Raw genomic sequence first — 20,987 nt, 5'->3', positions numbered from 1 at the left:
CCACCCAAGGTGATGGGACAGGGCCTGATCCCCTCGGTGGTGGGACGGGGCCTGGACCCCAGGGGTGATCAGACAGGCCCTGTTCCCCTCGGTGGTGGGACGGGGCCTGGACCCCAGGGGTGATCGGACAGGCCCTGTTCCCCTCGGTGGTGGGACGGGGCCCGTACCCACAATTCCATTCACGGTGAGCTTTGGATTTTAATTGGCCACTGTGGCAGCTGCCATTGAGAACCGGGCACTTCCTCACAGTGGGAGAAAAACTCCAGGCCCAAACAGATCCCGTAAACCGTTCCATTTTGCTGGGGCCCTTTATTTTGCTGTTTGGAAGCTGGAATAATTCTGCCTCCCTCTGACCTTCTTATGCTGGACAGCAAGAAAGGGAGACAAAATAAAACTGAGTGGTAGCTTGGCTGACACGCCACGGAAGGGCAAGCAGTGAGTGAGGCCCAGCAGCATAGGGAGCAGGTCACGGGTGAAGGAGAACTGGGACCAGAGTCCCCTGGCTTTACGGTGAGTACCACTGGTGTACACCATGGGACAGTGAAGGGAGCCCCTGCGTGAGGGAATCCGATGTGACACGGAGCATACTGGGCTAGAGCGTACTGTGAACATGCAGCGTACTGGGACAAAGCGTATCGTGAACACAGAGCATACCGGGACAGAGCGTACCGTGAACATGCAGCGTACTGGGACAGAGTGTACCGTGAATATGGAATGTACCGATACAGAGTGTACCATGAATATGGAATGTACTGTGAACACTGAGTGTACTGTGAACATGGAGCGGATTAGGACACAGCGTACTGTGAACACGGAGTGTACTGTGAACATGCAGCGTACTGGGACAGAGTGTACCGTGAACACAGAGCATACCGGGACAGAGCGTACCGTGAACACAGAGCATACTGTGAACATGCAGCGTACTGGGACAGAGTGTACCGTGAACACAGAGCATACTGTGAACATGGAGTGTACCGGTACAGAGTGTACCATGAATATGGAATGTACCGTGAACACTGAGTGTACTGTGAACATGGAGCGTACCAGGACACAGCGTACTGTGAACACGGAGCGTACTGTGAACACGGAGCGTACTGTGAACATGGAGCGTACCAGGACACAGCGTACTGTGAACATGGAGCGTACTGTGAACATGGAGTGTACCGGTACAGAGTGTACCATGAATATGGAATGTACCGTGAACACGGAGCGTACTGTGAACATGGAGCGTACCAGGACACAGCGTACTGTGAACATGGAGCGTACTGTGAACATGGAGTGTACCGGTACAGAGTGTACCATGAATATGGAATGTACCGTGAACACGGAGCGTACTGTGAACATGGAGCGTACCAGGACACAGCGTACTGTGAACATGGAGCGTACTGTGAACATGGAGTGTACCGGTACAGAGTGTACCATGAATATGGAATGTACTGTGAACACGGAGCGTACCAGGACACAGCATACTGTGAACACGGAGCGTACCAGGACAGAGTGTACTGTGAACACGGAGCGAATTGGGATAGAGTGTATTGTGAACATGAAGTGTACCCACTCCATGGGTCAGTATACTCTGGGAATCTGAATGGGCCCTTTTGACATGTGTACACCTGTAACTGAGAGTGGGGACGGGGAGGGGAATGTACCTGGTAAGTGGAATTTAAAAACGGAAGGTGCTACCTGACTATCCCAGTGGGGGGCAATCCATCAGGGTTCGTGTAACGACGGGCTGGTCGGCGAGGGCGAGACTAGAGGAGAGACAGTGAAAACGTTACATATTAAACAGGACCTGGATGGACCGATTCTTTCTCCTGTGTCTACACAGAATCAGAGAAATTACAACACTAGACCGTGTTTATCCTCCACATTTTAATCCCTGTTCCCACATCTCCTCATCCACCTTTCCTATAAGCACCTATCTAACCTACTCTTAAATGTTGACACTGACTGCTTCAATCACTAACTCTGTTCATACATTCTACAGCCTCACAAATCTCAGTGTGATAAAGTTTCTCCTGCTGTCTGTCCTAAATCTCTTACATGTAATCTTCTATCCATGTCCCCTCGTTCTAGACCCTCGATCACTGGGAACAGTCTGTTTCTATCTCCTCTGACCCATCCCTTCAGAATTTTAAATACCTCTGTCAAATCACCCCATAATCTCCTCTGTCCTAATGAAAACACCCCCAATTTTCCAAGTCTTTCTTCCTATTTGTATTTCCTCATATCAGGCAGCATCCTAGTGAATTTGTGTTGTACCTTCTGTTCAGCCTCAACATCCTTCCTATAGAGTGGAGCCCAATACTGCACACAGTCCAGAGGTTTTATATAGATTCACCATTACATCTCGACTTTTAGATTATCTCTTGCCATGACATCAGGTGCCAACACGTCACACGTCACACAATAGACGTGTGAAGAATTATTTTCTTCACTCATTCCTTCCCCTCATCTTGAGGTGACTTCATTCTAGCCTGCAAGATCCCTCCAATCCGGTCGGCCTAGACAGAGTGTTAGCAGACTGATCCTGTCCTCACCTAAAGTCCACACACCTGCACCTTCCAGCAGGGTCACTAGACGGTGGTTAGAAGCGGGGCCCCCCCGACTGATACACCCCTGATCGATTTCCCCCGCTACCAATTCCCTCCCTCACCAATTTCCCTTCGACCAATTTCCCCCCGACCGATTTCCCCTTCGCAATTTTCCCCCCTGACTGATTCCCCCCGACCAATTTTACCCCGACTGATTCCCCCCTGACCGATTTCCCCCCTCCCTGCCTAGGCCAGTTGTTGCGTCCACTTCTGTCACTAGGTATAAACTCTCAAGGAAATAAAATTAAAAAGTGGCATTTAATTTAGAGTTTCAGAAACTTGAGACAGTTTTTTTTGTATTTAACCTGATTCCTGTAATCTGGGCCCTGTATTCTCAGATACAGGAGCTTCCGCACAATGCAGATTTCAGCTTTGGCAGGAGATCCTTGATCCCCAGCTGTCTGCTCCCGTGTTTTTTCTCAACAATAACAACTGGCATTTATATAGGAACTTTAACATAGTAAAACTCACCAAGGCGCTTCACAGGAGCGATTATCAAATAAAATTTACACCAAGCCACATAAGGAGATATTAGGACAGGTGACCAAAATGGTCAGAGGTATGTTTTAAGGAGGAGAGAGAGGTAGAGAGGCGGAGAGATTTAGGATGGGAATTCCAGAGCTTAGGGCCGAGGCAGCTGAAGGCACGGCCGCCAATGACGGGGTGATTAAAATCGAGAATGCGCAAGAGGCAAGAATTGGAGGAACGCAGAGATCTCGGAGGGTTGTAGGAGGTTACAGAGATAGGGAGGGGCGAGGCCATGGAGGGATTTGAAAACAAGGATGAGAATTTTAAAATCGAGGCTTTGCTAGACCGTGAGCCAATGTCAGTCAGCGAGCACAGGGGTGGTGGGTGAACGGGACTTGGTGTGAGTTAGGATACAGGCAGCAGAGTTTTGGATGAGCTGAAGTTTATGGAGGATGGAAGGAGGGAGGCTGGCCAGGAGAACATTGGAGCAGTTAGTTCTCCTCCCTCATTCGATCTTTGACTCTGTTTTCAGGGCTGCAGTTGCACGGCTCCAGTTCCCGAGTCTCTTTAAGGCTCGGTTGGGAAACCCACTGCCCAGTGACCGGGAAAGTGGGGAGGGCCACAATCGACTGTCCTCCAGGAGCAGGAGAGGGAGAGAAGAAGAAATCAGCCAGGGTCGGCCGCATTCAACTGTCGCCCCCTGATCCTTCCTGAAAAATGCACGTCAGGGTCAAGCTCAGCTGAGATGCCCCCTGGATGAAGGATGAAGAGTGGCCACTTGGCCACCTGTAGAACCGAACCCCAGTCAGTGTGTTGGGGAGAGTGGTCGGAGAAGATGCAGTTGGCATTGTGCCCGATCTGATGGGGTGCCTACCTGTATTTTTTTTGTATCTTGTCACCGATGCTCCTTACCTGACCAAAGTGCTGGGTGATTGGCAGGCGGTTCTGTAAACACTCTGTCTGCATGCGTCTCTGATACGCGGGCCCCCCGGCTGGTTCACACCGCAGTGAGCCACCGCGGTGAACCCCTCGCTCCTCACCCAGGTCCTGGAAATAAATAAAACAGCAGCATTCATCACTTGCTCTGAGCAGCTATCCTGCCTCACAGCTGGAGGGTGAAAGGTCAAGCCAGGGCTCTCCGTGTTTACACGGTCACATTTCCTTTACGGACATGTTGGTTTCTGTGGCAATGCGTCGGCCAGGCCTGGGTATAAAACACAGCAATCCGGCTATCAGTCACACATTCACACTTGTCTTCTAAATACAGAGGCCTGGAGATTCCACTTGCGGCCAAAATTTGCGCTGGCGCATTTTACGCTGAGTTACGCCAAGTTAACATAATCACAAACGTAAAATCTGCCATGCATCAGCGCAATTCGGCAGATTAAAATAGCGTAATCATTTCTTCATTTTTTTGCAATCAAAAATATTCCTTGATGTATTTAAGAGTGGTAACCGGGTGCAGTTTTATTAATACAGCTGAAAATGGGTTTATCACTAAAAATGAGCATTTTTAATAAAGGTGGCCAGTCCTCTGCCTCTGAGCAACATGATTTAAACTCACTGAAAACGACTCAAAAAACTATACAGAAGCATTTCCTACTTTTATTGGTGTACACGAGTCAGTTGCTTAGTAAATTTATATTTTTTACTGTTTAAAAATGTTTCAACAGTGCCCACTGGTGTCTTTGCTCTTCAGCGTAATTTTAAACGCCAGGTGACACAATCGGCAGAAACTCACCGTCCTCGCTGTTTCGAGCGAGGGGGCGTGGCCAGTTTTGTGGGCGGGGCTAGTTTCAGCGTGATTTTTTTTTGCCCGCGCAAAACATCGTGGGAACTCGAATTACGCTGGCCGCAAGTTATGCCCAGCATAATTCGACATTCCACCATGTTTTGCACTGAATTGGCTGGATTGCGCTGAAAAAGCCAGCACCGTCCAGCGGAAACTCTGGACCAGAGGGTGCAATTTCTACACACGCACAACCACTGGTGGTCAGGCAAAGGGAGTGGGGGATGCACAAGAGGCAATAATTGGAAGGTACAGATCTCGGAGGGTTGTAGGACTGGAGGAGGTTTCAGAGTTAGGGAGGGGCGAGGCCATGGAGAGATTTGAAAACAAGGATGAGCATTTTAAATTGGAGGCATTGCTGTTCCAGGAGCCAATGTAGGTCAGCGAGCAGAGGGGTGATGGATGAGTGGGACTGGGTGTGAGTTAGAATACGGGCAACAGAGTTTTGGATGAGTTGAAGTTTATGGAGGATGGGAGGCTGGCCAGGAGACTAGAGTCTGGTGGTAACAAAAGCATGAATGAGGTTTTCAGCAGCAGATGGCCGAGGTAGGGACGGAGGCGGGCAATATTACAGAGGTGGAAGTTTTTGTGATGGAGAGGATATGGGGTTGGATCCTAATGCTTGGATTCAAATAGGAGGCCGAGGTTGTGAACAGTCTCGTTCAACCTGAGACAGTGGCCAGTGAAGGGGATGGAATCAGTAGCAAGGGTACAGAGTTTGTGGCGGGGACCGAAGACAATAGTTTCAATCTTTCCAAAGTTTAAGTGGAGGAAATTGCAGCTCATCCAGGACTGGATGTTGGACAAGCAGTGTGACAACACAGAGCTGGACAACGGAGGAGAGATGTTGGAGGAGAATGGTGTGGTTGACCTGCAGGGAGGTCGAGAAGGATGAGGAGGGATAGTGCACCGTGATCACAGTCACAGAGAATGTCATTTGTGACTTTGATTAGGGTCCCTTCAGAGCTGTGGCAGCTGATTCAAATACGGAGTCGCAGGAAAGATGGGCACGAATTTGGGAGGTGACAACACGTTCAACGACTTAGGAGAGGAAAAGGCAGGTTGGAGTTTGCAAGGACAGAGTGTTCTAGGGTGGGTTTTCTGAGGAGGGAGGTGATGAGAGTAGTTTTCAAAGGGAGGGGGAGTGCCTGAGGAGAGGGAACTATTTACAATGTCAGCCAGTGTGGGGGCCAGGAAGCCAGATTGGGAAGGTGGGTGGTCAGCAGTTTAGTAATAAGGAAGATCAAAGGAGCAGGTGGTGGGTTTCATGGACAAGATGAGCTTGGAGAGGGAATGTGGGGAAATGGGGGAGAAGCTAGAGAGAGACACAGATGCAGGAGGGAAAGGGGGAGGTTTGACTTGGTGGGCATGGGGATGGGGGGATGCAGCAGAGGCAGCAATTTAAATAAAATCAGTATAATTAGAGTATCAAAGCCTTTGGTTTCCACAATATTATGTTTTGAAATATTGCAATACTTCTTAAAGCAAATAATTCAATCAGCACCGTGACATCCCTATTCCAGGATTTAAAAGACTGAGCAAACTTGGGCATTTCAGCCTTATAAAGAGTCAACTGAGAAGGGATCTTAAGAGAGAGCTAAGTAAGATCATAAAGGGTATGGAAAGGTAAATCTGGAAAACTAATTCCAAGTAAAATGTGAGTTTAGGACTAAGGGACACAGAGTCAATGCAGCAAAATTTAGGACCGATTTCAGGAAGTTCTTCATAGAGTGTTCAGCTCATGGAATGGACTCTGGGTAAGTTGGAAGAGAACCCTGGAATCATTTACGAACTTGTTGAATGCTGTGATGGGGGGAGGTTAGGGTCTTTTTTGATGGATAGGTCGAATGGCCTCCCTCGTCCATATCTGTCCTGTGAACAAATTCAGTGGAGAGAAAGGTGAATAATTAAGGAAGTCAACAACACAATACCTTGTGCTTCAGCCGATTTTTCATCCCCTTCAGGCCCAGCTTAGCTTGACCTTTGGCCTGAAAGATAATCAAACCTGGTGAGTATTCCTGCATCTCCAACCCGTCACCACTGACCACTCCCCATCTCCAACCCGTCACCACTGACCACTCCCCATCTCCAACCCATCACCACTGACCGCTCCCCATCTCCAACCCGTCACCATTGACCACTCCCCATCTCCAACCCGTCACCATTGACCGCTCCCCATCTCCAACCCGCCACCACTGACCACTCCCCATCTCCAACCCGTCACCACTGACCACTCCCCATCTCCAACCCGCCACCATTGACCACTCCCCATCTCCAACCCGCCACCATTGACCACTCCCCATCTCCAACCCGCCACCACTGACCACTCCCCATCTCCAACCCGCCACCACTGACCACTCCCCATCTCCAACCCGCCACCACTGACCACTCCCCATCTCCAACCCGCCACCACTGACCACTCCCCATCTCCAACCCGTCGCCACTGACCCCTCCCCATCTCCAACCCGTCGCCACTGACCACTCCCCATCTCCAACCCGTCGCCACTGACCACTCCCCATCTCCAAACCGTCACCACTGACCACTCCCCATCTCCAACCCGTCGCCACTGACCACTCCCCATCTCCAACCCGTCACCACTGACCCCTCCCCATCTCCAAACCATCAACACTGACCACTCCCCATCTCCAACCCGTCGCCACTGACCCCTCCCCATCTCCAACCCGTCGCCACTGACCACTCCCCATCTCCAACCCGTCGCCACTGACCACTCCCCATCTCCAAACCGTCACCACTGACCACTCCCCATCTCCAACCCGTCGCCACTGACCACTCCCCATCTCCAACCCGTCACCACTGACCACTCCCCATCTCCAAACCGTCACCACTGACCACTCCCCATCTCCAACCCGTCGCCACTGACCACTCCCCATCTCCAACCCGTCACCACTGACCCCTCCCCATCTCCAAACCATCAACACTGACCACTCCCTATCTCCAACCCGTCAGCACTGACCACTCCCCATCTCCAACCCGTCACCACTGACCCCTCCCCATCTCCAACCCGTCACCACTGACCCCTCCCCATCTCCAACCCGTCACCACTGACCACTCCCCATCTCCAACCCATCACCACTGACCCCTCCCCCATCTCCAACCCGTCACCACTGACCCCTCCCCATCTCCAAACCATCAACACTGACCCCTCCCCCATCTCCACATCGGTGACCCCTCCCCCATCTCCAACCTATCACCACTCAACCTTCCCACATCTCCAAACCATCACCATTGACCCCTCCACTGCCTTGATTCCTGCCCTAGCTGAAAATCTTTCAATTTTTCTTTCTCTGCTGCTAAATAAGGCAAGGTCAAGGTTAGCAGGTGGCTTTGATTAGACAGTGAGCACAAGTCCCTGCACGACTATCTCAATCATGGGCTCCATCCACTCAGATTAGGAAATGTTCACACAGCAATTTATATTAAATATTGACACAGAAGCATAACCAAAAATGGTGTCAACAGGAAGTAAAGATTGTGAACAGGAAGTGCGAGCCCTAATGAGATGTAGGTAACTCCTTAAATGAGAGCTGCATAAAGGGCAAGTGAGCTGTTTCAGTCCCACTGATTGTAGTGGTTCCAGATATCGACAGCTGCCTGATGAAAACGCACTTGGTTGTCAGCCTGCCTGCGCAGCTCATTGACGCCAGCCCTCAAAGAGGTAACACTGACCCCACAGGGTGGAGGAAGCGCCGATCAGTTCTTCTGTACTTACGTATTTATATATGTTCTTCATGGCTGGATTGGCTTTGGATCTCATTGTGTGAATCAGGGCTCCACCACCCTTCTGTAAACAGAGGCAATCATCGAAACATCAGATCCTCCCCTCACCATCAGGCCCCCAAATTAAACTTCAAACCTATTAATTTGGTTACTTCACCTTTAACCTCTCCTCCAGGCTTCAGTTCTAGGAGCAGCCTTAAGTACCTCACCCTCACCCCCTGGGCTAAACCCTCATCCCCTGGGATAAACCCTCTCTCATCCCCTGGGCTAAACCCTCTCTCATCCCCTGGGCTAAACCCTCTCTCATCCCCTGGGCTAAACCCTCTCTCATCCCCTGGGCTAAACCCTCTCTCATCCCCTGGGCTAAACCTTCTCTCATCCCCTGGGCTAAACCCTCTCTCATCCCCTCGGCTAAACCCTCTCTCATCCCCTCGGCTAAACCCTCTCTCATACCCTGGGCTAAACCCTCTCTCATCCCCTCGGCTAAACCTTCTCTCATCCCCTGGGCTAAACCCTCTCTCACCCCCTGGGATAAACCCTCTCTCATCCCCTGGGCTAAACCCTCTCTCATCCCCTGGGCTAAACCTTCTCTCATCCCCTGGGCTAAACCCTCTCTCATCCCCTCGGCTAAACCCTCTCTCATCCCCTCGGCTAAACCCTCTCTCATACCCTGGGCTAAACCCTCTCTCATCCCCTGGGCTAAACCTTCTCTCATCCCCTGGGATAAACCCTCTCTCATCCCCTGGGCTAAACCCTCTCTCATCCCCTCGGCTAAACCCTCTCTCATCCCCTCGGCTAAACCCACCCTCACCCCCTGGGCTAAACCCACCCTCACCCCCTGGGCTAAACCCACCCTCACCCCCTCGGCTAAACCCACCCTCACCCCCTGGGCTAAACCCACCCTCACCCCCTCGGCTAAACCCACCCTCACCCCCTGGGCTAACCTTCTCTCACCCCCTCGGCTAAACCCACCCTCACCCCCTCTGTCACCCCCTGCGCTAAACCCTCTCTCACCCCCTGCGCTAAACTCACCCTCACCCCCTGCACTAAACCCTCTCTCACCCCCTGGGCTAAACCCTTTCTCGCCCCCTGCGCTAAACCCTCTCTCACCCCCTGGATTAAACCCTCTCTCAAACCCTCGGCTAAACCCACCCTCACCCCTTGAGCTAAGCCCTCTCTCACCCCCTGCGCTAAACCCTCTCTCACCCCCTGGACTAAACCCTCTCTCACCCCCTGGGCTAAACCCTCTCTCACCCCCTGGACTAAACCCTCTCTCACCCCCTGGACTAAACCCACCCTCACCCCTTGGGCTAAGCCCTCTCTCACCCCCTGCGCTAAACCCTCCCTCAGCCCCTGGGCTAAACCTTCTCTCACCCCCTGCGCTGAACCCTCCGTCACCCCCTGCGCTGAACCCACCGTCACCCCCTGGGCTAAACACTCCCTCACCCCCTGGGCTAAACCCACCTTCATTTTGCTGCGCTAAACCAGGGAATTAATCGTTAGAATAAGCAAGTTGAGAAATGTGTCAACATGACATTAATTGGGTTGCATCACATTGATGTTTTGTGTCACACGGTTTCATTTCTACCCCTTTCTCAACTCTAGCCTCTAATCTACCTCCCTACACTGCGTGCTCTCTCTCCTCCCTACACTGCGTGCTCTCTCCTCCCCACACTGCGCGCTCTCTCTCCTCCCCACACTGCGCGCTCTCTCTCCTCCCTACACTGCGTGCTCTCTCCTCCCCACACTGCGCGCTCTCTCTCCTCCCTTCACTGCGCGCTCTCTCCTCCCCACACTGCGTGCTCTCTCTCCTCCCTTCACTGCGCGCTCTCTCTTCACACTGCGCGCTCTCTCTCCTCCCCACACTGCGCGCTCTCTCTCCTCCCCACACTGCGTGCTCTCTCTCCTCCCTACACTGCGCGCTCTCTCTCCTCCCCACACTGCGCGCTCTCTCTCCTCCCTACACTGCGTGCTCTCTCCTCCCCACACTGCGTGCTCTCTCTCCTCCCTACACTGCGTGCTCTCTCCTCCCCACATTGCACGCGCTCTCTCCTCCCCTCACTGCGCGCTCTCTCCTCCCTACACTGCACTCTCTCCCTCCTCCCTATACTGAGCGCTCTCTCCTCCCAACACTGCGTGCTCTATCCTTCCTCCCTACACTGCGCACTCTCTCCCTCCTCCCTACCCCCTCTTTCTCCTCCCTACCCTACACATTTTTCCTTTTCTCTGCATCCTCACTGTGTTGAAATAAATGCTAACCGCTTTACTCTAACTCACTCTTTCCTGGAACCTCCCACCTGTGGAACCCCTCCCAGTTTTCTCTTCCTCCTACAACCTACAGGGTTTTAAAATCCAAGCTTGGCGTTATCGGATCACGACGTCTCGATCAACCTCGTCTCCTCTCCAACCCTGGCAATGTCCTGAACTGTGGGCTTGGGCCCTTCGTCTGGGTTTATCAATAAAAAGAAATGGCCGTTTCTATTTACCTTAAAGTTTTGCATCCACAGCTGGTAGGACTTGGAGCAGCCTGGGGAGGGAGAGAGACACAACATCAAGTTAATGCTTATCGATGTGAAGGGAAGCACTGCAGGACGAAGGTGCTTGATGTCTGCACTGGTTCATGTGAGAGGCAGTGAGAGCACACTCAAGATTCTCAATCCTCACCTGAAGAATAGCCGCCCAGATTAACTTCCTCCTCGAATAGATCCGTCAATCCTTTCCCCTCGTTAAGCTTTTCCAGACGATTGTCTATAAACTGAATCCAAACAGAAAAAAGAATCAAACAAACTCGAACTATTTCCAATGGAGCAGAGTAGGCCAAGAGGAGATTTAAAATGGAGGTTCTGATGGGGTGAGTAGGGAAAGATTATTTCCTCTGGATTAGAGGTCAGTGACAAGGGGTCATTGATTTAAAATTGTCACTAAGAGGGTGAGTGGAGAGGTTTGGAGAAATTTCTTTATACAGAGAGTGTTTGGAGCTTGGAATGTTTTGCCACAGGGAGTGGCTGAGGCAGAGACCATTGTATCTTTTAAGGGAAAATTGGCTAAATATTTGAAGCAGAGGAAGGCTATGGGGAGAAAGCAGGGTATTGGGATTAGTTTTGGATTGCTCTAGCAAAGAGGTGGAACAGCCATGATGGGCCGAGTGGCCGTTTTCTGTGCTGTAAACTTCTACGGTTCTTTGATTTGAAACAATGAAAGAGGAGGGTTGAGAATATCTGCCCTCCACATCGAGGTAGTATTCAGCCAGGTACGGCACCAAGGAGCCTGAGCAAAACTAAGGTTAATGGGGTCAAAGGGAAAACCCTCAAATGGGTGGAGTCATACCTGTCACAGAACGGCTCTGAGTGGCTCTGTTTGTACCTGTTGCCGTGTCTCACCTGTTTGAACAGCTGAAGGTGCACCGCATGTTGCAGGAAATTCTTCATCGTACTCGATCTGTGGTTCAAAAACATTGCCTCACAAAATGTGATGGGTTCGTCCTAAACACACAGGGAAAAAAAATCCATTAACAGTTTCTCTTTTCCTCCCAGTTTTCTCCCTGGGTTCCTGGAGGTGCTCCAAGGTCCTCCAATACCTTGCCTGGAGTGTGAGAGTGGAGCCTCCCCAGATACTCAAAGCTGTAGAAATGTAATTCTTTTCTCTTTAGTTTTCACACAATATTAAATTTTAAATTTAGTTCCCTTGATGGCTTAATGAGTTAAAGTTCTGCCTGGTGTGGTAAGGGAAAGTTTGGGTGCTTCCAATAGGCAGTGAGTGGAAGAGAACCCTCACTATTGAATGGTGGGCCTCCGAGTGTCTGGTTAGAGACAGGGGCAGGTGGAGCTGGTGGAAGTGACCCTGACTGACCCTGGACACTCACAGTGTTAAATATAAGGGCGTCCTGGTAGCTTCCAAAGATTGCTGCCTGCGTCCTGAGAAAGGCACGTGCCACCCCGTCACCGGTCGCTGCTGACTGTTTCTTCAACTTCATCTTCAGAATGGACACCTGCAATAAAGGGAAGGAGATGCCAAACAGGTGATGAAAGGACAGAGACCACAGTGGAGCAGACTTTACTACCTCAAAATTACACCCCCTCCAGCCAATTCTGTCCCATCTGAAGTAATTTCACACCGTATACCACTCCCCGCACAGTGTACCACACCACCTCCTGCTCTGCTCCCTGAACTCCCCGCACTGTGTACCACACCACCTCCCGCTCTGCTCCCTGAACCACTCCCCGCACTGTGTACCACACCACCTCCCGCTCTGCTCCCTGAACCACTCCCCGCACTGTGTACCACACCACCTCCCGCTCTGCTCCCTGAACCACTCCCCGCACTGTGTACCACACCGCCTCCCGCTCTGCTCCCCGCACCGTCTGTGCTGTGAACTCACCACATCTGTTGGCAACTTTTCCAGGTCATTGAAGGGCGACTCCAGTGTGTTTGAGTCAACGTTTAATATAACCACATCCTCCAGAGCTCTGCTCCTCACCCTCTGCAAAGGAGAAGGAAGAAAGGACATCCTGAGGGATACAAACTATCAACACAAAAACTCTCTATTTATCTTTGGAAAACACAGGGATCTCTCTCAGGGTGAACTCATTCAAGGGTGCACTCTGTAGGCACAATGGAAAAAAAGACCCTAAACTGTCATTGGCTTCTCCAGGATCAGTTCTGATACCTCATCCTAGACGTGTGAGAATGCCCACTCTATCACTCCCTTGCTCCTCAGATCAATGAGACCCTCTACTGAGAAACTGATTGATGACAACAAAACACTGGTCATCCCTTTGGGGCAAGTACAGTGTCTTACCACCTCAGAACATCTCAAAGTGCTTCACCCAGTGACTTACTTTATGAAGTTCAATAACTTTTATTACGTAGCTATACGTGGCAGCCATCTTGTGCACAGAAAGGTTCCACAAACCTCAGTGAGATATGTTTTTGATGGTGTTGGTTATGGGAGGAATGTTGGCCAGGACACTGGGAGAACTCCCCGCTCTACTGTGAAGTACCATGGGTTCTTTAATGTCCACCTGAACCACTGGATTGTGTGCTTAACTCCTGAAGTGGGGCTTGAACCCACAATCTTGTCCTCCTATCCCAGTTTATCCTGAGCAGTGTTCTGCATTTACCTTTTCTATCCCGTTTACTATCTTAAACACCAGTTGCGACATTGGGAGAAAGCAAACCAAGTAAAAGGACAAGGAGCACATCGGGTAGATCGGGAGGGTTACAAACAGAGACACCAAAGGTCAAAGTTTGTTTCTTGACAATGGTCAGAATGCAAAGCTTGGCTGGAAAAAAATACTGTTTGAAGAAAGAAGTTTGTCGGCACTGCAAAATAGTGAGACATAGTGACAGCTGAAACACACTCACCTCCATTAGGCTGGAGTGGATCCCTATGAGGTAAGGCATTGGAGCACTGCAAATACAAGAGACAAAAAGATAAACGATTAACATGCTGACCTTTCACCTCTGGCACCTGGGCTCAACTCCAGCCCAGATAGAGGGAGTGAGAGCCTCATCTCTCCACTGGGCGACTGGATATGACAGCAGCTTACAATGTCATTGCTTCATCCCCAGGATTTGAGCCCAGACACACATAATTAAAATGTCTTCTCTTCAGTAGGGATATTGGATGTTGTATAAAAAGATCCAAAAACAGTTGGACTATAACCTGGTGTTGTAAGATTCCTTACATATAAAAAGATCAATATCCTCTTAATGTAGAGGCTGGGTTTTGAATTTAACAATGATCTTGTTTTATCACTTTACCGTTGACTCACTAGAAAGTTTTAACTCCTTGGTATGACGTTATGAATGGAACAAGTCGGATGGCAGATATTGCCTGGTTCTTCAGGTTAAGTAGCCCTTCCCCTGGGAAAGAGATATTAGCCGCCCAAAGACACCCGTAGCTAATTCTGGCAGAACTCAGCTCCAGCTCTAAATCATTTATCCATCCTTAGATTCATGTGGGATTAGTGAAGTTCAGAGTTAAAGGCCAGTGTTGGTCAGTCTCTGACCCAGTCTATTATTTCACCTGCTCCCTTGGTTAGAGGTGGAGAGACTAGGTGTGTAGTTGGTTCGCACACTGTTCTTTTACTAGAAAACTCACAAAAGTTGAAAAAACAGCTTCATAAAAGCTGCCAATTCAAAAAACAATCAACAACCTGAAAGCAGCCCTCTCATGGCTGTTAAAGTCCCACATAGAGTGAATTCTGACTATCTTAATCCAGCCTGTAAGCAGTGCGGACAAGCAGTACAAAATTGCCCATTGTCTGGCCCCTAATATGTAATCTCAGTCAGGCAGCGACCATGAGGTTGGTTGATGTAGGTAACGGAAATGCCACACTCTCTATGGGGCTCTCCGTGGTTCTGACTGAGGCACATTATGGAGAAGCTTGGCTGTGTGTGTGTGACCATGGTATACTTGACCTAGGAGTGGTTGATGAGGTCGGGCAGACACTATTGTTAATGTAATGCCTGCTGTTTATCAGCCTTACCGCTCCAACCAGCAGAAAGGATGGACAGAAAAGAAAATGAAAGAAAAGGATTTCTTACCAGCAGTAGTCAAGGAGATGTGGAGGGAGCACGGGGATGTAGATGTGCTGCCAGTACATGGGATAGAGCATCGCAGATGAGCCGTGTACACAAGCAGTCAACTATGGAACAGGAAAAATATTAACGTACCAATAAATAAATTACACAGAGTATTACCCCAACCCCCTGACTACTACCTGGGGCAGCTGATTGGCAGATTGAGGGTCATTTCCCCTCAAATGTGGGAGGATGAGGACAATGGGGGCTCAGAGATTAAGGGAGGATGGCAGCACAGCATGTGGGAACCCCAAAACATAGTGCCAGAGAGTAGGGGGGTATTGCCACATTACTGCAGCAAAGTGCTGATTGGGTACCATGTGCTTTCTGACTGGAAGGAAGGGAGAGTGATAAAGAAATCTGCCCCCTCCCCAGTGTTCCCCCTCGTGTCCTGTGGATAGGTGTGATCCCACAGGGGGCTTACCCACAGGACAAACAGCCGAGAGCCATCCTGTCCCTCCCAACCCCCCGACACGTGTACCTTCCAGCAGGATCCCTGACTGGGATGAGGAGCAGGAGGCCTGCCAGATTGTTTCCTCTCTAGGACAGAGGCGCAGAGGCCCACTTGCAGCCTACACTGCGGCACTGGCTGAAATCAGCTAACTCTGCACGGACCAAGGATCAAACCTGGGACTTTCCTGGATTGTTCAACTCAGTTCAAGACCTGGCAATGCACTTTCCAGTTGAGCCCTGCAGATATACTGTTACAGCTGATTCCTGCAGATATACTGTTACAGCTGATTCCTGCAGATGTACTGTTACAGCTGATTCCTGCAGATATACTGTTACAACTGATTCCTGCAGATGTACTGTTACAGCTGATTCCTGCAGATATACTGTTACAGCTGATTCCTGCAGATATACTGTTACAGCTGATTCCTGCAGATATACTGTTACAGCTGATTCCTGCAGATATACTGTTACAACTGATTCCTGCAGATGTACTGTTACAGCTGATTCCTGCAGATATACTGTTACAACTGATTCCTGCAGATGTACTGTTACAGCTGATTCCTGCAGATATACTGTTACAGCTGATTCCTGCAGATATACTGTTACAGCTGATTCCTGCAGATATACTGTTACAGCTGATTCCTGCAGATATACTGTTACAACTGATTCCTGCAGATATACTGTTACAGCTGATTCCTGCAGATATACTGTTACAGCTGATTCCTGCAGATATAGTTACAGCTGAGCCCTGCAGATATAGTTACAGCTGAGCCCTGCAGATATACGTTACCGATAAAGTCCCAACTGTTAGCTAAAGTTGAAGCTCATGGAATTGAGGGCAAATTATTGACCTGGTTAGGAAATTGGTTGAATGGCAGGCGACAGAGAGTAGGGATAATGGGCAGGTACTCAAATTGGCAGGATGTGACTAGTGGTGTCCCACAGGGATCTGTGTTGTGGCCTCAACTATTCACTGTATTTATTAACGACTTGAATGACGGGATAGAGAGCTACAAATCCAAGTTTGCCGACGACACAAAGATAGGCAGCATTATAAGCAGTATAGATGGAAGCATAAAATTACAGAGAGATATTAATAGATTAAGTGAATGGACAAAACTATGGCAAATGGATTTCAGTGTGGGCAAGTGTGAGGTCATCCACTTTGGACCTAAAAAGGATAGATCAGAGCACTTTCTAAATGGTGAAAAGATCGAAACAGTGGAGGTCCAAAGACACTTAGGGGTCCATGTATATTGATCATTAAAATGTCGTGGACAAATACAGAAAATAATCAAAAAGGCTAATGGAATGCTGACCTTTATATCTAGAATACAAGGGGGTAAAAGTTATGCTACAGCTATACAAAGCCCCGGTTAGACCACACCTGGAGCATTGTAGTTTTAAAGTGATTGGCCAAAGGATGACGAAAAACTTTTTTACACAGCGAGTGCTTAGGATCGGGAATGCACAGCCAAAGGGGTGGTGGAGGCAGATTCAGTCATGGCCTTCAAAAGGGAACTGGATAAGTACTTGGAAAGAAAAAATTTGCAGGGCTACGGGGATAGGGTGGGGGAGTGGGACTAGCTGGATTGCTCTTGCATAGAGCCAGCACAGACTCGATGAGCCGAATGGCCTCCTTCTATGCTGTAACCTTTCAATGATTCTATTCAGTTCTGGGCACCACACCTTAGGAAGGATATATTGGCCTTGGAGGGAGTGCAGCGTAGATTTACTAGAATGATACCTGGACTCCAAGGGTTAAATTATGAGGCGAGATTACACAAACTAGAGTTGTATTCCCTAGAATTTAGAATTTGATTGAAGTTTTCAAGCTATAAAGGGGAACTGATAGGGTAGATAGGGAGAAACTATTTCCGCTGGTTAGGACTAGGGGACATAGCCTAAAAATTAGAGCCAAGACTTTCAGGAGTTAAGTTAGGAAATGCTTCTACACATAAAGGATGGTAGAAGTTTGGAACTCTCTTCTGCAAATGGCAGTTGATGTTAGTTCAAATGTTAATTTTAAATGTGAGATTTTTGTTAACCAAAGGTATTAAGGACTAGGGAGCTAAGGCGGGATTATAGAGTTAGGCCACAGATCAGCAATGATGTCACTGAATGGCAGAACAGGCTCGAGGGGCTAAATGGCCTACTCCTGTTCTTACGTTCCCATGTTACAGCTGAACTCTGCAGATATACTGTTACAGCTGATTCCTGAAGATATACTGTTACAGGAGGGTGCCCTACACATGCACTTAGAGGGATAACTCCAGCCTGTGGGTGACACTCACCGTGCTGAGCTTGCTGCAGGTGATGATAATGCGTCTCTCATGCAGCATACTGGCGTACAGATGCAACATGTTGTTCACATCAACAGCAACCACATACTCTGTTAGGTTCCTCTGTAATACAACAAATGTTTATACAGAACTGGGCAACGTGGAGCACACATCTAACATAAAATTACTGTGATATTTTAACAGTAAAACTGAATCCACATAAATAGAAACCAGACCCAACATAGCACTAAACAACCACCCGCCCCCATTCACTTCAACAGAGCAAATCCCTCCCCAGTCATTGCTACTGTATAGAATCTCAATGGACCAAAGCCCCCTCTCCATTCACTCCCATTGTACAGAATCTCAATGGACCAAAGCCCCCTCCCCATTCATGGATAGGATTCCTATGTGTCTGTTCTCTCTCCATGGAGAATTCAGTGCTACTAGCTGGGGGGAAATTTTAGTGACTCTGGAAAGCTGCAAAGAAACTAGGAAAACAGGATAGTGGCTCTAACAGGAGCGGAAACTGAGACTAAACTGTAATAACTTGTCCTGTACGGGGGAGGCTTGAGGATAGAAGGATTACTGGAGACTTGGCCTAAGGTTTGATCCCCAGCCACATGTCCATTTTTATTTCAATTCCTGATTAAGGCATAAATATATTGTAGTCACCCAGCTCCGAATGCCCCTACATAAAACATTGAGTGGAAACCCTGCTCTGCGCTAATCGTGGTGATACAAGGTGTTCATATAAAGACATGTTTATAATGTCACAGTAAATAGCCAGTAGAGGAAATCTTCCACCTCTGAACCTCCCACCAACCTCACCACGGCACAGCACTATATTCTCAAAGTTTAATTACTGTTGTATGAAATGTATGTGTCTGTTTAATTGGTTTCTGCCCGTCTCCCCACTCGATATTCTTTCCTATTTTCCTGAAGGTGCCGACAGGGTCTGTTTGCTCAGTATCAGTGGGCTGTTTGACTTCTGAATGAGTTACTAGTTATTAGAGTTGACCGGAGGTGTGTTTTAAGGCAGGGCGGGGGGGGGGGGGGGGGGGGCGATAGTGAAGGGTTTGGTTACTGGGTTAACTTGGACAGCTGACCTCAACCGATGTTCACAGGTATTGTTTACCAGCAGGGGGAACCCTGGCTGATCGGTTTGGAGACTTCTGCTGGACAGTGAGTGAGTGTGTGTGTTTGTGGTGTGTGTGTGTGTGTGTAACTTCAAGTGAGAATAGGAAGAGGCTTGGCTGTGATGCCCACTGTGGTTGAATAGATTGCTGACATTCATGCTCTAGGGTCACACTTGGAGGGGATTGGGGGGGCTGGAGAGGTACCTGGGGGAACCTGAGGAACTTTTTTTTACCAGCAGCAGGAGAGGAAACAGAGGGAAAATCGTCAAATCGAATGGGTTCCTGCAGGTGGTTTGTCAAATTCAGACCGTGACTAAAATTTGCTGTCGGCCAGACTTCCTTTTGGTAAACCCTACCCACTGGGTCTCAGCGTGAAATGTTCCATGGCCCTCCCCCGTCTTGCTCCTACACTGAGTCATACTTACACTCTCTGGTATTGTAGGCAAGCTGGTGCTGTCAGGGGCAATAAAATAAAAAAGCTGGAAAAAGAAGAGAACAAAAGTCACTTATTTATAAAATGCACGGATTTGCAGAGTGATCATTTGTCAGTGATGAAATCGCAAGAGATTAACACTCAGAAGGGCAGGTCCCACAAGGGGTTAACAAGACTGACGTCAAGGTGGTAAACAGAGATGGGAGACAACGAGATTGAAATGAGAAATGTTTTGTGGCGGTCATTAAAACATCGAGCACAAGACCCCTCCCCACAGTGTGGTGAAGTACGACTCCTCCCCATAGTAAACCTGTGGCTGAAATCTCTGTGTGACGTACAGCAGTTCACGCATGTGATGCATGGACTCCACCTGGAGTCCTGTCCAGAAGCCAGCCTGACCCACACGGACCAAGACCCTCCCTACTTCAGAGTAAGTAACAAACTGTTCCCAGCATCGCCTGATCCTGCATCACCGTGCAGGAGGTACTCCTCCCAGACCCAGCCAAACCCAAAGGACCATCAAACAATTACCCTGACCGCATCTCCCAACAGCCTGCAGTTCCCAACGTGAACCCACCATCCCAATATACCCATGAGCTCTCCATAAGTAGCACTTGACAGACAGGAAGGGGCTTCACGAGTACATGGATGGATTCTCTTTATTAATGGGGAAAGGCCCCTGCTACCACTCCCCGCCCTGTCCTGGGAGAGCTCCAGCTGCTCTCTTGTTATGGAGCTGTTGCACTGCCCGATCTGATATCTGCTTAGAGCAAAGTAGAGCCGGCAGGGCAGAGTTATACTAGCAGCTCCGCATTGCTATCTAGCCAGGGAAGTGGAGGCCTGCACATACAGGCTTAACATTCACGTGTGGAGCTCTGCTCACTGGCCTGTAAATGCTGGTAACTGTGGATGTTGAGTGAAGGTCTGATGGAATAGCCCACTCTCAAACATATGTTAGAGTTCCCTGTTGGTTCAGCCAGCTCCTTGTGTCCACTTCATTCCTACTGCCCCACAGCTGAAGCGACGGGCGGCTGCCCCCTGGATGGGGTCTCTCACCAAGTGCCAGAATTCGGAGTGGTGACCTCACTCTCTGGTTATACCACAATCTTCGCATCGGCGTCAGTGGGGAACTTGGATTGAACGCTGGAGGTGGCAATCAGTGATGTCCATCTTAGAGGGGGGTGAAGGAGAGGGAAGATGGTGGAACTCTTATCCTGTCCTGGAAAAGTGCTCAGCAGTCAATGAACAGGTGTAAGAAACCCAAATTCCGGGGATGGGGTTAGGAATGAGCAATATTACAATATTACTGGGGCGTTCGGCCCGAAAGGGGGTCACCGGAATTCCAGAAGGGCAATTTGCCACTCCATCGGGGAACGGGGGGCACTGGTCTGACTAATGGGACCGAAGATCTGTTGCTGGCTGCTCCAGTGATGATTTGCTATTTTCCTAAAGGCAATCGATCTCTCTGTGTGCCCCGGCTATGGCCAATACACGGCAAGTTCACT

The 20,987-nt window shown here is 49.4% G+C and overlaps 1 protein-coding gene across 2 annotated transcripts in view; it reads right to left on the bottom strand.

The window, feature by feature from the left end:
- The window catches only part of LOC137304366 (DENN domain-containing protein 1B-like), a 47,436-nt gene that overhangs the window by 3,826 nt on the left and 22,623 nt on the right, over positions 1-20,987 (bottom strand). For both annotated transcript variants that reach the window (XM_067972931.1, XM_067972932.1), the window contains 13 exons: positions 19,475-19,528; positions 17,923-18,033; positions 15,140-15,240; positions 13,955-14,000; positions 12,969-13,070; positions 12,453-12,578; positions 11,971-12,072; positions 11,255-11,345; positions 11,077-11,117; positions 8,583-8,654; positions 6,783-6,839; positions 3,975-4,109; positions 1,684-1,751 (listed from right to left, as the gene is read on the bottom strand). In XM_067972931.1, coding sequence (XP_067829032.1) covers positions 1,684-1,751; positions 3,975-4,109; positions 6,783-6,839; positions 8,583-8,654; positions 11,077-11,117; positions 11,255-11,345; positions 11,971-12,072; positions 12,453-12,578; positions 12,969-13,070; positions 13,955-14,000; positions 15,140-15,240; positions 17,923-18,033; positions 19,475-19,528 — 1,106 coding nt within the window. The remainder of the gene's footprint in view (positions 1-1,683; positions 1,752-3,974; positions 4,110-6,782; positions 6,840-8,582; positions 8,655-11,076; positions 11,118-11,254; positions 11,346-11,970; positions 12,073-12,452; positions 12,579-12,968; positions 13,071-13,954; positions 14,001-15,139; positions 15,241-17,922; positions 18,034-19,474; positions 19,529-20,987) is intronic.

Source organism: Heptranchias perlo, chromosome 37 (genome assembly GCF_035084215.1).
Source record: "Heptranchias perlo isolate sHepPer1 chromosome 37, sHepPer1.hap1, whole genome shotgun sequence".
Classification (NCBI taxonomy): Eukaryota; Metazoa; Chordata; class Chondrichthyes; order Hexanchiformes; family Hexanchidae; genus Heptranchias; species Heptranchias perlo.
Note: the sequence above shows the minus strand (reverse complement) of the source record. Positions and strands in the feature narration are given on the sequence as shown.